The sequence below is a fragment of the Cheilinus undulatus genome, linkage group 19 (assembly GCF_018320785.1).
Source record: "Cheilinus undulatus linkage group 19, ASM1832078v1, whole genome shotgun sequence".
NCBI classification, from domain to species: Eukaryota; Metazoa; Chordata; class Actinopteri; order Labriformes; family Labridae; genus Cheilinus; species Cheilinus undulatus.
The window spans coordinates 33,111,795-33,129,825 of NC_054883.1; the positions used below are offsets into that span (position 1 = coordinate 33,111,795).

Genomic DNA, 18,031 nt, shown 5'->3' on the forward strand with positions numbered 1-18,031 from the left:
CTTTTCAGGAGGCTTCAAAGCAAAACCACAGGTTGATCTGTTGGCTGATAGGAGCTGCTTCGCACATGAGAATTAACCCCGAGGCCGCCATCATTAAATACAATAAATCAGAGCGAAAGAGTAGAACATTTTACACATTTAACATAGACTAACACCAAATTTTATTTTCCTGTTATGATCAGTTTTTATGCATTGGTTTGTGCATTTTAGCACAGTTTCATGCCCAGAATTTTCACTCAGAGCTGTTTTTTTATCCCTAAAGAGGAGTGATCATCCTCTTCATCCTCATATCTCTGCTGTTTGAACGCTAATTTATAAGGTGACTCAGAGTTGGGAGGAAACTGTGAAACAGGCGTGGTAGGAATTTCAGATCAGGACTAGATTGATGTGTTGACTTTGCATGGGTTCTCTGAACGTCTACGCTGCATGTTGGGTGTTAATTGGCTTGCTGACAAGTGTTAAACAATTATCACCTAGGTAACAAGCATCACAGCCTTCCAGTTATCAGGGAAAAGGTCCAAGGAAGTACTTTATTCTTTGATGACATTTATACCTGAGTAGAAAATAAAATATAGAGGTAAATGAAGAGGTAGAGGTAAATGAAAACAAGCTGGACCTCCAGAGATTTCTACCACTTACAAGTTTCATAACTGTGTAACTTTTTAGTGCTAATGAAGTGATGTTGTAAAGCTAAATACTGAAAAGGCCCTTCATCAGTTGTCAGATTTTGTGATAACATTAAACATGTGTGACACATAGTCTCCACTATGGAGATGTAGCTATATTTAAAAATCATAGGAGAAAAAACCCATCTTAGGTTCATTCTGAAACATTCAAGGCTCCAGGGATTCACTGATTGCTAGTCAGATGACTGACTCTACAGAGTCAGATGAACACTGTCAGGTAACTCCAACACTGAAGAACATTTACTCTGAATTGAGTTAGACACAAGTGTTAAATTTAACACTCAAATGTTTAACCCTTTTCTGCTCAAACAATGACCCATGTGGATTTGTGACTCATTACTGCCACCTTCTGCTCTGGAGTAAGGGGCAAATATGATTTATTTTACTGATGTTTTTGTACAACGCTGACTCAACACAAATGAAATTTGTAAATTTGAAGTTCTTGCATTTTATGCTAAATCAACATAATATAATCACAATCAACACACAGACTGTAGAAAGAATTGGAAAGAATTCTGTATTTCTCACTGGTGAATCCATCTTGCAATGCCCCCGTCCCAGTTAGAAAGTGACAGGACCAATCAGCAATGAGGGGCAGTACTTTGGGACGCGTTGGAGTCGTGATGTAAGCAAGCAGCAACAAGAGGCTGGTGTAGTTATGGCGGAAGAGATTAGCGTGGATGCTGCTAAAGCATCAGTTTTATCAGAACTTGACGACATTTCTTCGTTACAAGAAGAACAAAGAACAGCATTGAGTTCTTTTCTTTTCAAAAACAACAAAAGTCGGGTACTGACATGTCTACAGTCGCCATGGTTCGCGTTATGAAGTTCTATATGGAGTTTACTCCTTGGTAGCGGCTTCGTCACGTGTTTAGTTGCTCTGACTGGCCTGTATAGATGTGACAAAACGTTCATCCAATCACCCTCCGAGTTTTGTCAAAGCCTCTGCCCTTCCCAAAACGCTGTCTATGAGAGGTTTTCTAGGTGGATGTGTGAAACAAATCCATCTGGCGTGTCAGGTTAATCGAAACGATCGTGGTGATCGTGAGACACGTTTGTTTTTTTTCGACCAGGCTGTGAACGGGTTTATTTCTTGTGTAACAAGTGTTCAGACGGGACTTCCGGTGTTCCTGCAGCCAGCCTCAAGTGGACGCTCGCTGTATTGCAAGTTTTTGCACTTCCGCATTGGCTTCATTTTTCAGGACCAGAGGTTGCCGCTTGGATCAATCTTAAAACATGAATTAAATATGTAGAAACTACATGATAATATCTTGTAAATAACAAAAAGCTAGTTTGTTTTGAAGTATTTCAATCCTCTTTGAGATAACTTAAATAGTTAATGTCAACTAAACACTTACATATCTTTTACAGGGGACAAGTGATAAATTTAGCTTGACTTTATTGAAAAAAATTTAAACCGACACATTTTTTAAGCTTGATAAGGATGGATTTAGCACTGGTATCAGAAAAACCTAACTGGTAAACAACCCTTCCTAGGAGCATCAGCAGCAGATACTGAAATAATCATGTCTTTATGAGAAACGGGGCATGGTTTCTGCATCAGGAATCAGTTTAAATCAAAAATGGATTCTAAATGTAATCATGGCCCATGATCATGAATCAAGTAATGATACACTGAAAGATTCATATCTCTAGAACCAACATCTTTATGTAGAATCTGTGAATAGAGATTAGGACACCAGAAACGTACCATTTCATGCAGAGGCTGGACATTTGTTTACTCTGAGCCATCACGCTAATGTAAGAGAGTCTATTCTCTTTCTCTACACGCTGCAGCTGCAAACACAGATTAATGAAGTCAGACTCAACATGTGGCCTCTCGTTTGTCTCCTGATGACAGATTATTAAAGGCCACTTCAATTATTCACCTCTATGACAAGAAGGGGCGTCATTACAAATGTGGAAATGTAATGAACTTTCTCACACACCAGGAATCATTTTTCAGATTCAATAAATCACCATATGACCTCCTGGATATTTGTGTGTGTCTGTTTGTGTGCGTTTCTCTGTCTGTGTGTATTCGCCGCATTCTCTGGCAGATGGTGTTTAATCTTCTCCGGCCATCTGGACCGACTTTCTCCGGCGTCTTTTAAACGCCCACACACACAAACACATGGCACACTACTGCCTTCACCAACATGCTCAGGTGTGTAGTTGTGTGTAGTTATTTGTGTATTCGTGCTTTTGTTTGTGAGGGATCAAGTAGACGAGACATCCCGTGGAAAAAGTCATCCACTTACGCTTCATACGGTCACAACCTCTCCCCTTGGATCACCCAGTGGTAGACTCTCCTAGTGTGCTTGTTGTTGTGTGTTGTTTGTGAGTGTGTGTCTCGGTCAAGGACACAGAAACAGAAGGAGTGTGTCCAGGTCGTTTCTTTCTCCCTCTAAAAGGAGCTATTTTAGTGTTTGGGTTTGGCTCTCTGCGGTTATTTGTCTGCATCCGTGGTCATCCTTTTGTGTGTGTTGTTGTGTGTATTTGTGTTGTTTTTGTGCAGGAGGGAGGAAGTGTGCACGCTCAGGCCGAAACGCCTAAAATGGAAACCCTGGCCCCGCCCACGCTGGCGAGAGTGGTTATTGATGGGAGCAGAGGGAGCGAGCGAGAGAGGAAGTATTGATTGATAGGAAGAGGCACAGAGTGAGGGAGGTAACTGTGTTTGTGTGTATTTGTGTGATTGTTTGTGTGTATTAAAGTGAAGAAGATAAAATAAAAAGAGAAGAAGAAAAAGTGGTTTCCAGCCTCTCCGCCGAGGATCAGTTTCCTCTCTGGTCCGGGGCAGGGTCACAGAGTCTATGTGTGTGTTTGGAGCTCTCTGTTGTGAATGAGGCATTGTGGGTATTGCCATTGTGAGGTCATGGGTTGATGATGTAATCTGTGTAACCCGGCGCCGTTTTTCCTGAACAGAGCTTTCTCGCTCTCTCTCCAGGAAACTGACCAATCAGAGAGCAACAACAACAACAACAACAACACACATGCTCACAGAGCCACATTAACACTATTATACTGCGGTCACACGCCTGGCCACACGTTTTTTTTTAGATTGTTGTTGTAAATAATCAACTGTTAATGAGATAAATGAATCAAAAATTATAATATAGTTGTCAAAATTAAAGCAGCTGTATATTACAGACCTATTTTCACTAATAAATCCATAAGCTGTAAGATTTTTGTGTGAAAAACTTCAGCAAGAGTTAATCATTAAATGATTCTAGAAAAACTTGTGAGCTGTTGATTTGATGATGTTTTTAGTGTTTTAGAGTTGGTGTTTCCAGATTAAAAGACGTTTATAGACCTCCCTTTGGACTCAATTAGGTTTTATAATGTCCTTGGTGGTGATTGCCAAAGCCGGAGGTGTTGTGTTTTCAGCTTGTCTGTCCATCTCTCAGTCCTTGCAAAGGCGATATCTCAAGAAAAGTCTAAGGCAGCAGTGCTTCATCTTGCTCTTCTCAAGAGCCAAATGGACAACATTATATTTGTGTGAAGGCCAAAATCAAACCATCTGTCACAGCCCACAGTACAAACTAAATATCAAATTTTCCCAAGAAGCACAAATTTAAGCGAATTTAAAGTCACAAGGAGATTTGGATAGACAGAGCTCTATGCTCTGCTAGTAAGGAGAACAGGGGGTTAAAATAATATTGACAATAGTCAAATTAAAACAGCTTTCTATACATGTTTTCCCTTTCATAATTCCTCTTAATGTGAGTACTCAGTCTACATGTTGCAAAAACATCATTATTTCCTTTCTCTGTGTATCTGCCCATTCTTGTTTGTTTTCATTCTAGAATTAATTCATTGGAGAACCGCTGATCTCCAGCTCGGTGAAGTCTTCTCTGTTTAATATCACATCAGTGGGTTCAGATGTATTGATTATGTCACAAAAATCAATCACTCCCAACAACACGTTACGATTTAAAACCCTGCGAATAAAGGGGCTGTTGTTATGTTGATAACTGAAGACTTCTCCGAGTTTGAACTCAGAAAAGTGTTTTCTGTTTGTGCGTTTAGCGTTAGCATCTTAGCTAAACTTTAGCTCTGCAGTCTCAACAGGTGAGTTTTATGAGCTGTTGTAGTTCTTAATCACTTTTCTCCAAAGCGTACAGACGGGCAGACAGTTCCAAAGTTATCCTTCCTTCATTTAAAGTCCATATGACTTTTTCCTGAGGTGGAGAATTGCAGCTGGTAGACGTTTAGACGACAACCGCTGAAACACTAGCACCTAGCGAGCACTCACGGTGAATGAAACTCTTGTTTAAAGGTAAAAGGTCACCGTGGATTGCGTGAGATTACAGACGCTGAGCCAGAGCATGGCGGAACAGGCTATGAGACCAAACAGGAGAGCAAAGACAAAAATTCATGCCACATTTTTACTGATCCAGGGCTCCGTGGACTGCTGACGTCAAGATCAGTCAGTCGATCCAAAATTAGGTTATCTTTACACCACTAGTTTAAACAGTTTCTCCCTCTCCTTAAGCAGCTGCCTGAATCGTTTGTTATCAGTGTTGCTGTACGGTTCTTTGCAAATAAATCAGAAAATGCTCCTCCTCTGGTCGCATTTAGAAGTTGAGGAAAATTCTGACTGCACAGTGACATTCAGAGCCGGATGTGATGATACTCATTAGCTGTTGATGCTAAATGCTAACTTGCCTGGTGTCCTGTCATGTTAAGATGAAGATTGGTGTTACTGCTGTATTTTACCTTATTTTTGGACAGTTTGCATGTTTCTCATGTCTGACTCCAGTGTCTTTGCGTTGATGCTGATAGAATTTCTCATCCATGCTTGTTTGTTTTGATCTGAAGCGTGTGCTGCATCATGTAGTTTAGTGTCTACTGCACCCTATTGGCAGTTTTGTTAACTGCACCGTAAGTGATGTGACTTTCATTGTAGCATATTTAGCCATATCCATTCTATCACATCTGTATTGATATATATGTGAAAATATAAAGCTTTATAATTTTTACTATACAGGCCTAAGGGACAGGCAAGCTTGCACTTACTCTTAAATTTTGCTCTATTTTCATGTTGCTATCCCTGTCCCCCTCCCCCTCTTGCCTCCATACGATCACTTCTGCTCCAAGATTTCAGCTGACAGATATTAAAAATAAGCCTTCAAATATGAGTCTACAGACCTGACTACATGATGGCTCCATAGTAGCGTCCCTCCGGACCACATTGTGAATGATTGATTAATTTGTGCAGTCTGATTAAAACATCCTGTTTTCTTGTTGAGTTATGCACAGCAAAGATGGAGTAAATAAGATAAAAGAAAGACATCTGATATTTTTAAAGCAGTAAAATGAGATCTTAATCTAATCCAGTCCAGTAAGGGAGAAAGGAAACAACCGGAAAAAGCCCCTCAGACTGTAAATAACCTCCCCTCTGTGGCTAATTTAAACCTTAAATGTGTGGGAGAACACACACTAACATTAGAGCATGTGTGTGTGGATTTTCCCTACAACTATCGGAGGAGGAGGAGGAGGAGGAGAGATGATGTGGAGTTTCCCTCTGTTAGTGAGAGGAAGATGCAGTTAAACCACGAGGTATAGAGAGGAACAGAGCCCCTCCCCCACTGCAGAGTTTACCTGACCCGGGCAGGAATTTGGCGTGGACACTCGAAACCAAAAACCGTCAAAGCTCTATTCCTCCTCCTCCTCTTCATCCTCCTCCTCTCTGCCTCCTGTGGAATTTCATGTCCAAACCTCCCTGATCTTCCCCCTCTGTACCCACACGGATCATCATTTTCTTCTCCAGTTTGACTCATGTTGACCTTTAGTTTCCTCGCCTATAGTTTATATGTTCCCACCTTTCTTTCCTCCTTTCCTTTCCACCCTTTCTTTCTCTCCACTCTTGTCTTTTCCACTTGTATTTTTCGACTCTCTTTGCCTTTCCTTTCCCCCTTTTTTTATATTCTCCTACCTTTCCTTTTCCATCTTCCTCTTCCATCTCCTCCCTCAGTCACATCATTTTCTGTTGTTTCCTCCTCCTCTCTTTCCTGTCTCTCCTTTCCCTTCCTCCTCTTTTTAACCTCTAATAAGTGAAACCCTGTTAACCAGTGAAGTCTGCCTCAGCATCTCTCTAACACAAAGGATCCTTACAGTGTTTTTAGACTTTCTCTCAGGATGGAGTGAAACCTGCCTGGTCTGAACTGCTTCTTGTGTTATTTGGAATCATGTGAATGTGATTCTGTGGACCGTGGGAAAATCTGGTGGAGGTTTAACGTATTCAAAATGGGATATTCCCAACCCTCCTTTTCTCATCCCCACACCTTTTTTTGTTTCATTCTCCTGTCCACTTAATCAGTAACTTAAAAAAAATCCTCTTCTCTATCTGCCCCTCCAATTTTCTTCCGTTAATTTCTTTGCCTGCCTTCTCTTAATTCTTTTCTTTCATTTCCTTTTTATTCCATCTCGCTGCTCCTTTCCTCTTTCCTTTCATTTTCCTTCTTTTCCCGTCCGTCTCCCCTTTCCTTTCCTTTCCCCTCTTTCCGTTTCTTCTTTCTCTTTCCGTTACCGCCTTTCCTCCTCCTCTTTCCTTCCCTTTCCTTTCCTTTCCCTTCCTTTCCATTTCCTCTTTCTCTTTTCGTTACTGCCTTTCCTTTCCCCTCTCCTTTCCTTTCCTTTCCCATTCCTTTCCTTCTCCCCTTTCCTTTCCTTTCCTCTCTCCTCTCCTCTTTTGTTTCCTTTCTTTTTCTTTCCTTTCCTTTCCTTTCCTAATTATCTCCCCTTTCCTTTCCTCTATTCTTTCCTTTTTTCTTTCTTTCTTTCCCTTTCCTTTCCTTTCCTTCTCCTCTTTCCTTTCCTTTCTTTCTCCCCTTTCCTTTCCTTTCCTCTTGTAAATCTCTCCTTGTCTCCTACTTCACTCTCCTCTATTTTCACATCTTTCTTTGTTTTCATTTTTCCTTCCTTTTCCCTCATCCTTTCTAATCTTTCCTTTTCCTTCTTCCCTTCTTATCTACCATCCTTTGACTTCTCATGTTTATTTCTGATTTCATGATTTTTTGACTTGACTGTGTTATTAGCAGAAAGTAGGGCTGAACATTTTAGGAAAATAATGTCTTGTCTATTTTGAGCTCTTTGTCTTTATTCTGATAGGACCGCTGAAGAGAGACAGGAAACATGGATACAGAGTGGGGGGGGGGGCATGCAGTGCAGAGACTGGAAACTGATCCTGCAGCCAGCAGTCCACGACTTCAGCTTCTGTTTATACCCACTGAGCTAAAACCACAGCCCTTATCTGTAGTATTTTCAAATACAAGTTAAATATCATTCTACATAGGGCTGAATGAGTCTTTAAATAAAGACATATGGACTGTTGTGTTGAAGGGAACAATCATTTTTATGTCATTCTCACTTTTGATAAAATAACATTTACAAAATAGGGGAAACAGGTTTTTTTTTGCAAACTGTTCTAGAAAAGATTGAAACTTGAATATTTGCATGTATAGAGAATAAAACCTCTGCTAAGAATGATGTTAAACTGGTATTTTTGACTTACAGGTTAAAGAAATATTACACCTTCTGTAATTTGTAAATTGCACTAAGAAAAGTTGTAATTTAATCTAAATTTCAGTTAATTGCCCAGCCCTAGTAGACAGGTGATGCATTCATTGACCTGTGGGGAATCAGAGTTCTTTTTAATTTTGACGCTTTCACATAATCTGGTACATTAGAGGAGGGTTGATTTAAAATGGTCCACTACCTTCCTGCCCGTCCCACAGTGACATGGAGAGTGTTAGTGACGGGACGTCTCTGGGGACAGATGTGGTCCTTCCTGTGCAGATGTTGTTTCCAGGGAAACAATGACAGGACATGCTTTAATCGCTGCGATGAACAGCTGGAGGGTCTTCCTGTTGCTCCGTGTGTTAGTGTGTGTGTATTTCTGTGTATTAAGTGTGTACATACGTGTGTGTGTGTTTCCCCCGGCGTTCTGTGCTGTGACAAGTCCTTCAGTTAATCACTCTGAGCGGTGCTGTGACAGCACAGGAGCAGCGATGAAGACGCTTTTACTTCACGTTATGAACTGGCAGCTTCAGGTACAACTTACACACAAACATGAACTAACAGACACTGAAGAGACTCAGACTTAATTACAGGTCGTCTTTCTGCCTGTCTGTGTTTGTTTCATTTGTTGTGATTCACCCAGACTCTCTTTGGCTCACTGATGGCAGCCGTCTGTTAATATTGTTTTTGGACTGTGTGTTTTTGTCTAGCATGTTGTTATGAGCAGTCATCTAACTTTAACAGTGAAGTAAATTAATCTTGCTTTACTCCGTTGAATTTTCATCTGCGTTTGCTTATTTTGCTCACATCAGCTCAGTGATGGCATCCTTTTTCATTTAATCTGAGCAGATTTATTTAGTTTCCATTAACATGTATTCACAGCTCAAGAATATCTTTATTATCCCCATGGGACAGTTTGTTTCACAGCTTTTAGTACCATAAAAAACATCGTTCAAACTGTGGGACTAAAAAGAATAAAAAATGAGATACATCAGGGGTAAATGGAGGGAAATACTTTATAAATACATATCACATTAAACTTTTTAAAAGGCTCATGCTAGTTGGGACAAAAATAACTTTACAGTCAATTTGTCCTGCATGTTTGATGGACGGATCTGCCTGGACTATCACCAGTTAATCCAGCACCAGTTAAAACAGCACACCAGGGATTCTATGCAGCTAGTGGCTATGTTTACATGAAGAAAAATAACATGGAATAAACTGATCAGATAAAAAAGCATCATGTAAAACATGCCAACTGGAAGTTTCTGATCAAAACAGCCCATTCAGATTGAAATCTTAATCCAAACAAGATTGGTGGTTTAAGTTGATTGGTATTCTGATTGGAGCATATGCATGCTTTCTGCCAACATTGAGCATGTAGCGTTAGTTCAGACAGGCTACGATATCAAGCTCTGCCATTTTATTGAGATCAGCTGATCTCACGCAAGCCCTCAATAACTGACTGCAAGCTCATGCTAAGCGTCCTATTGGCTAATTGCACTCATGTTCCCATGTTCAAGCTGTAAAAAGAAAGAAAGAAAAAGAAATCTAATGTCACAGACAGGAAATAGGAGGAAATAGCACATTATTTTTGCATTCCATAAGATAATAAGTTTGATTCTTATCATTCACTTAGAAGTTAGCCTCAAAAATCAAGACAAAAAGACTTATCATGATCCTAATAATTTCTTCCATATCACCCACCCTTAGTGTGAACAGCTTCTTCTTCTGTTGCAGACAGACTAGACCACTCTGTGCACGTCTAAAAACTTTTATTCTAAGTAAACGTTTGATGCATTTGAAATCGCCAGAGTGATTCTTATTGGACTGAAGAGAAGTTTTACATGTAAACATCTACTGCTTGCTAACTCTTTGACTAAACAATATTTGACCTGAGTATGGATGGTGTAACACTATTTCAGAAATAGCACACTGCACTGATTTGTTCTCTAACAACATTTTATGGAACAAGGAAGGAGGAGATGAGGGTTCAGACTGTCAGGGAGTCACTCCTATAATTCCTTCATTTAACTTTAATTTGCACCTGAAAGACAGAAAAGGTAGGTAGACAAAGGTAAAAGGTAGACAAAGTGTTTCCTAAAGTGTGAGGCTCTATCTAGGAGGAATGCAATGTGAGTAAATTTTCCCACAGGGTTTCCCATCATGCTTTGTGTGATGTAAACAGCATAATTCTGCCGGAAGGCTTTGCACTGCACCTGAGACTTGTTTACATTTGAGTAAATCTGCAGCAGGAACCAGAGTGGAGCTGCAGCAGCTGCTAGCATGGAAACATCAGATGTAGAGACTTCTAGCGTCTGACTGTGGACATTTTCAGGAAGATTTAAAAACATAAGCTGCATCTTTTTATGCAGATGTGTGCATGTTTATTCATAAAATAGTCCATAATTTAATGTTTTTTCCTGGTTCCTGTGGTCTGGAGGAGATGCTGATCGCGTTTGAGGAGAAAGTGTGAGACGAGTTTCTGCAGCTTCAAACAAGTGATTTAAAATGTGGGGCAAACCAGAGAGCGACTGATCATTTATTTCTTCCCCTGGTAGAGCAGCGCCAGCTAACACACACATGTTGCATATTTGTGTGTGTGCTTGTGTGTGATGTAATTAAGAGGCTCAGTCGTCCTGATCAGAGAGGCTCGATTGGCAGCAGATGAAGCTCTTTGATTTCCTCTAATGAGGAGAGAGAGAGAGAGGAGATCAGAGAGAGGGAGGAGGTGAAGGCAGAGAAAGGTAGAGCGAGGTAGAGGATGAATGGAAGAGAGAGAGAGAGGGAGGGATGGACGAATGGACACAGTGGCTTCAATGTCCGATGGACCACTTTCATGTTTGTGTGTGTGTGTGTGTGTTATGGACGAATTACCATGGTAACGTGGTTGGCATGGCGACAAAGTTTTCGTCTCCTAGCTGTCCCCTTCCTCGTCTCTCGCTCTCTCACTCAGTCCCTGTGTCACTTTTTGCCACGGTCTCTCTCCCTATTCATCCTCTCTCTCTGCTCCTTCCATTCGTTCTCTACCTCACTCTACCTTTCTCTTCCTTTATTTTCTGACAAGTCAATTTAGTTCAGTTCAGCTAGTTTAATTGGCATGCATGGAAAACCTTTGTTTGCATTGCCAAAGCAGTGTACAAATAAACTACAACAACAGAAGAACACCTGGGTTAAACTTAAAATTCTATAATTATCATCTTTTTAAACATGTGTATAATGTGTATATTTGGTCACAACAGCTCACATAATCTGCTGCAGCATTTGCACACTGTTGCACTTGCACCCAGCAGGTATGGAGCTTCTGTTCATCGTTCATCCTGGTGAATTGTTTTTTTTTTACTGGTGAAAAGAGGATAGAACTTGTCTCTGATGCCCTTGTACAAATAGCAGATGGTCAGAAAGAGCAGCTCTATTTCCACCTCCTGTTGGCTGCAGCGGGTGCACTGCCTTTCCTCTTTTTTGTCTATGGCCTCCTCTCTTGATGGTGAGGTTGTGTTCACTGAGTCTGTACATGGTCAAACATTTTCTCAACTGTGGATCAGTCACAGTGCATATTGCATATTCCCTATCAAGGGAGCAATAGCATTACAGTTTGCTTTGTTTTGGCTGATTTTGCCAGTTAATTAACCCATAGGGGTGGTTGTGCACATTTTACACACCATTCATTCTTCATTTTTTCGATAATTTTGGCTGTGTTCATGTATATGGCATGAATTTTGGAAATATTGTGTATTTTTATTTGATCTTGTTATTTCCAGCTCAACTCCTACTGTAAGTCTGACATACACTGTTTACAAGCAAGAGTTACACTCAGGCAATGCACCATTGAAACCCCTTCAAACTGCGAATTTTGATCTCACTTCCATTAACCTTTTCATCCCTAGGCCCTTTTTAAATGTTCAAGCTTGAAAATGACATACTCAAATACAACTGAGTATTTATCTGCAACTACGAAGTCTACAGGAAAAAGCTTGGCATTAATGTAAAGATAACTCTTACAGATTTCAGCAGATGTGTAAAAATCTCTGTAGAAGTTACTGGGATGGCGTAAATAAAGATGGAAAATAGCACCACTGTTTTTTTTTTTTCATTGTTCATTTGCTGTGATCTGTGGGCTTCAAACAGTGTGTGACAGGAATCTGTCGATGGACTTTGAGACTGCCTTTTAAAAGTTTTCCTCAGAGGAGAGCTAGCCCCAGATATGGGGCTTCTAGGGATGAAAGGGTTAAAGCATAATGCATATATTTTATCATATCTGGCTGTCAATCTGGGCTTTTACCTTGTATCTTAAATAATAATTTTTACTACTCTCCAGCAGCGGATTTTTTTTTATTGAAAAACATGGTGGCATCACGGCAAAAAACTGGCATTCAAAGGGTTAAAAACTTAAAAAATGTATGAATATTTTATATCAATAATCAGGTCATTTGTAGGTGAAAAAATAGTTAAATAAACTAGAAAAGCACTCGGAGAGTGCAGACCTGCGCCATTATCCCTATCTCCCAATAGTGAAGAATCCTTTAAAAAATTACTGGATCGAGACGGTGATCCAGATCACTCCCAAAATCTAATCAGTTCTTCCTTATGCCATTTCTGAAAATAACTTTTTGAGTTATGTTGCTACCAAACCAACGAACAAACAAACTAACAAACCCTGCCGATCACATAACCTCATAACCTTGGCAGAGGTAAAAATACAATAAAATATGACTGTATAATAATTTTATAGATACCTTATGAAAGGCACATTTCGGCACTAAGCAGCTTGAGTGTGACTAATATTAAAATAATCCTACCTGAGGGTAAGAAATTTTCTTTTTTTTGCTGAATAATTTGATTTAAGCTGGTTGGTTCTGTGTCTGAGGACTCTGCAGGTGAACAGAGTCTTGTTTTCCCTGATTGTGTATAATCAGTGAATAGGTATACCTAATAAAGTGATGTAAGGGAATGTAGGAGAAACGTGAAGAAAACTGAATTTTTTTTTCCTTTTTTACAAAAAAATTAAATAAAATCTACGTATATTCAGTCAGGAACACTTTTGTCTTATAGTTAACTATTTTAGTGCTAAATGGATCTACAGTTTTACTTGAGGGGGAAGGCTCTGCTTAAAAGATGTTCCCTGTGTTAGTTAAGCAGCATGCTTTGACTTTCCAGGGAGTACGTGGCTAGAAACTCCAATATGGATAGATACATTTATGACAATGCGTATTAAATCAATAAAATGAGTTTAAAAGCAATGAATCCATAGTAGCATGAATCTGAATATGCTATAAAGGAGGAGGCTGGGGTGGAGGAGGTGAAGCAGTGAGGTGCATAGTGAGAAGTACGTCATATTTAAACATACTGCTGTGTTGAGAGAAGAGCTGTGATTGACTGTGGGAGCTGGGAGGTGATAATTAGGATCTGCTGGCTGTCAGCTGAACACGGCTGGGTGTACAGTGTCCTGCATGAACTAACGCTGGGCTTGGTTTAAGCTGTCAGCATTATAGACACCAAAAAGGCTGAACAGCCTCAGTTCCAAAAAAGTTAGGGCGCTGTAAAAGTTTAAATAAAAACAAAATGTAATGATTTACAAATCTCATAACCGTATTTTATTTACAATTGAACATTAACATTATATCAGATGTTGAAATTGCATATCCTTGCAATGTTGCAGTGCCACAGTATTGATTAGAAAATAATCCTGATCTTGATGTTTTTACTTGTAGTCATGTAGCCTTTATGACCATCCTGAACAAAGTCTCCTGACTTGGTCTTCATCCCTGTGTTTCATCTGGATCTTTTCTGGAGTTTTCTCTGAGCTTCTCTAGAGATCAGTTACGGCAAAACCAAGGAGAATACACACACCCCTTCATCTACAGCTACTGTGTGTTTCTGTGTGTGAGCAGCGGAGCTGAGATTGAAGATCTCGTCTTGCAGCTCCTGAATTAATGATGATGTCCTCCCTCTGCTCCTCGTCATCAATTCTTAATGCTCTCCCTCCCTCTGTCTCTCTGATAAACGATAATGTTCGTCCTCTGATGTAAATCCCAGCAGCATCTATCTCCTCCATCACATCATCATCATCATCATCATCCTACATCTCTTTTCTTCTCAATCCTCATGCTTTTTAGTTTCATTTTTATTCTAATGCCTTTTTAGATTATTAGGCCTGAGTTTTACAGAAGTTCCAAAAGTTCAACTTATGCAATACAGTGTTTTTCTTCATCATATTCAAGAAAGCAAACAAAACAGGAAGCAGATTTGACAGTAAAATGTGAAGTTTAGGTTGCATCATAGCAGTTTGGTCCCATCTCAGCAAAGATTGTTCAAATTTTCTGTTATTAGTTCCAGACTAAAATGTTTGCATGTTAATTATGACCAAACGAGTGATAACTGTAAATATCAGCAGTAAGTACCAATACATTTGTTGACATGTAATCCATAATGGTATCATGAGTCTACTTGCTTGGTTATTGAGGAAAATAAAGAGAGTAATGATAATTTATAAAAACATACAAATATTAAGTAGCATAAAAAATACAATATGTGAAGTTTTTACAGTACTGCTTTCAAAATAAGTTAATATTTTCCAAAATATAGGAAAATCAAATGTATTCTTTCAAAGTGCAATAGAAGCTCTATTATAAACTTAAATGCCTATCTGCTGGTATTTTTTTAAACCTTTCAAGTGCTGAATACACCAATATTTGCAGCTGCTAATGCTAGCCATGCTATACAGAGTATATTAGGCTCACATACCTGCTGACACAATGACCCTGCATGACTGTATTCTAAGTATTTTCTCCTCTTTAGACTAGTCAGTTAAATGCAATTTAAGTGGGGGTTTAGCTGAAAAGGGAAATTGATGCTTAGGGAACATCCTTAGTCTGGCTAGGGGTGGGGAAAAAAATCAATACAGCATAGTATCACAATATTTTGTCTGGTGATATATTGATTGTCTTGTCCACCAAGTATTGATTTTTTTCAAATTAATTGCTTGTATGAAATAAGGTCTGTGATAATGGAAAAATAAAATCAATTGTTTGGACAAACGTTTGTCCAGTGAAGTCAGCAGAGGTGGCGTTATAGAGCACAAGAAAAGCTAGTACAACAGACGGGGCAGCACCAGAGGGAGGACATTAGGAAGCAAGCAGGGCACGAATGAGATGGAAATGACACGAGGTTTGCAAGAAGTACTACATGAAAAAAAATACTGCAGAATATGACAAACATGAGGGCAAGACTAATGCTAACTCAGCTAAAAAGTTAAAAAAAAAAAGGGATAGATCGCAATATATCGCAATATACACTCACTGTATTACAAAATGTTTAAAATCGCAATAATATCGAATCATGACCCAAGTATCATGATAATATTGTATCGTGGGGCCACTAGTGATCCCCATTCCTAAGTCTGGCCTGTGGGTCTTTCACCGCATGTCATCCTACTCTCTCGCCTCTATTTCCGCCTCATTCCACAGTCCTATCTCACTCTAATAAGGACAAAAAGCCCCAAAATAAATCTTAAAAATCATGTTCAGGGCTCACAGTGGGCCTCCTGGAGTGTAGCACCCTAGGCAACTACACATACCTGATGTTACAGCGGTACATTTTGCTGATATTTGATAACCTTACAAAACAGATGGATCCACTATACTCCTTGTCTGCCATCAGGCTGATCACTTTTGCAAAGCTGGAGTCTGAAACATTTGTACCAGACCTGAGAATGGTTCTGCTCCGCCCACTGTACTAGATGCGGCTGCCTGTGTAGCGATTAGCTCGTATGTAGCTACAGTGGCAATTTTATCAGAACTGGACCACGTTTCTTTAAGAAATGAAGAGAAAAGATCAGCACAGAAAGCTTTTAATGATGGCAGAGGTGTTTTTGCTCTTCAGCATGAGTTTGGAAGAGTCAGGGAAAGGGGGGTGTTGTTATCGTTGTGTGTGTTGGTATATAGAATGTCTGCTAGCAATTAGCTCGGATGTAGACAGTGGCAGTTTTATCAGAACAATAACATATTTCTTTACCAAAACAAGAGGAAAGAGCCACACTGAAAAATCTCCGTGATGTAAAAGATGTTAACACTCTTCTTCTGACCTGCTTTTGCTTGGGTTTGTAAATGTTTCAGGTGGAGTTTTGTTGTATATGTCGGTCTATACAATTGCTGCTAATGCTGAAGCATTTACCTGGAATGAAGCTGAAAAAAATAAGCAGTTTTATCAGAGTTTTGCCACCTATTTTTATTAAAAAAGAGAAAGAAGAAACACACTGGCACTTGCTCTTGGCAGAGAAGATTTCGCTCTTTCTTTGATCCGCCTTGGCATAAGTTTTATCCACATCCCGCTCCACTGCATATGCAACGGCAGCATTTGTACTGGAGTTGCACACGCATACAAACTCATTTCATCTCTTTGCTCTGATTGGCCTGTTATGAATGTGGCAGAACATTTGTCCAATCACCTTCTGAGAAATTTTTAAAAGTCCTGCTCTTCCAAATTGCTTTCTGTGGGAGGTTTCCCAGATGAATGTGAGATAAATCCATGCTATGCTGTATGACACAGTGTGTCTGGCTGTAAGGTTAGATATTTGAAGATACTGCTAAATATATAGGTCCAGTTTATCAGCTGACATTTTAATATCTGCCCATACCAGTGTCTATGGATCCCTAGATTAGATTAACTGTGCATCCAGAGTATTCGTCAACTCTGTGAAACACTGCACTACATTTCCCAGAATGCACCTGTCAGTCAAACAGTGTGACATCATCTTTGGGTTCCTCATTGATGTGTTCTCAGATTCTGTAGATGGAGCTCTCTGCCTCTCTATCAGTCACTGCTCAGAGAGAGGGAGGGCGAGCGAGAGAGAGAGAGAGAGAGCGCACCCTTACAGTCATGTATTTTTACTTCATGGAGACAATTGAGATGTTTCCCACTCTCCGATGATTGAAATGCTTCATAAAAACATCTGAATGAACTCTCTGATGTTTGACTGATAACACAGTGCATGTGTGTACTTCCACAGGTGTAGGTGTGTGTGTGTGTGTGTGTGTAGTATGAGACCAGTCAGTCTTTAGATTAGTGTATCATATAAACAGGATGACATGTTTTACACCCTCAGAAGACTTTATCACATTCATTGAAAACATTTTTATCACTTTATGAACTCCCTGATCTCCAACAGGTGACCGTTAGCTGTGAGTGTGTGTGTTTGTGTGTTTGTGTGTGATATTTGATCCTCTGGTAAGGCCAGCGGAAATGCACTTTCTGCCTCTAACCTGACAAATCCCAAGCATGTGAGTGAGCCCGTCTCTGCCTCGGTGTTTGTGTGTTTGTCCTGGCCATCCGGCCCATTAATTTGATTGCGTAACGGGCTTAGGGCGGCGCAGATCGTCTGGAATGGCATGCCGCTCACTCAGTCCATGATAGCTTCTGCCATGGAGAAGCTTTACACACACTGACATTATAGGTTGAAATCTGAGGCGTTTGGCTGATGCTCTTTCTAACAACCAGTCGTAGTGAAGACTACAGTAGGAAAAGCTTTGGATCAGGTGGATTTAAAGGAAGCAGCTCTTTCAGTGTCACTCTCTGACACACAGGCCCTACAGGGATAAGAAAACAACAGCAGTCTGGTTGGTATTATTACCAGAGTCCCACTTGTATCTATTTTTATTAGCAGAGTTAATCAGGGATCTGACAGTGGTGCTGGAAATGTGGCCTCTCTTTCTCTTTAATTTCCTCTCTCTTTGTCTTAAACAGACAACCACACATGCACACTGTTGACACTCTTTGTCCATCACTGTAATAAACTGTCAGCACCAAACATTTGTTCCTTTAAAGCC

The 18,031-nt window shown here is 40.0% G+C and overlaps 1 protein-coding gene across 4 annotated transcripts in view; it reads left to right on the forward strand.

Annotated features, from left to right (window-relative positions):
- LOC121527168 (ribosomal protein S6 kinase alpha-3) overlaps window positions 1-18,031 on the forward strand; it is an 84,947-nt gene that overhangs the window by 23,840 nt on the left and 43,076 nt on the right. Inside the window, exon 1 of one of the 4 annotated variants that reach the window (XM_041813964.1) lies at window positions 8,689-8,740. The exons of the other annotated variants lie outside the window; for them this stretch is intronic. Coding sequence (XP_041669898.1) covers window positions 8,699-8,740 — 42 coding nt within the window. The 5' untranslated portion in view covers window positions 8,689-8,698. Of the gene's footprint in view, window positions 1-8,688; window positions 8,741-18,031 lie in introns of those variants that run through there. 4 annotated transcript variants of the gene reach the window in all.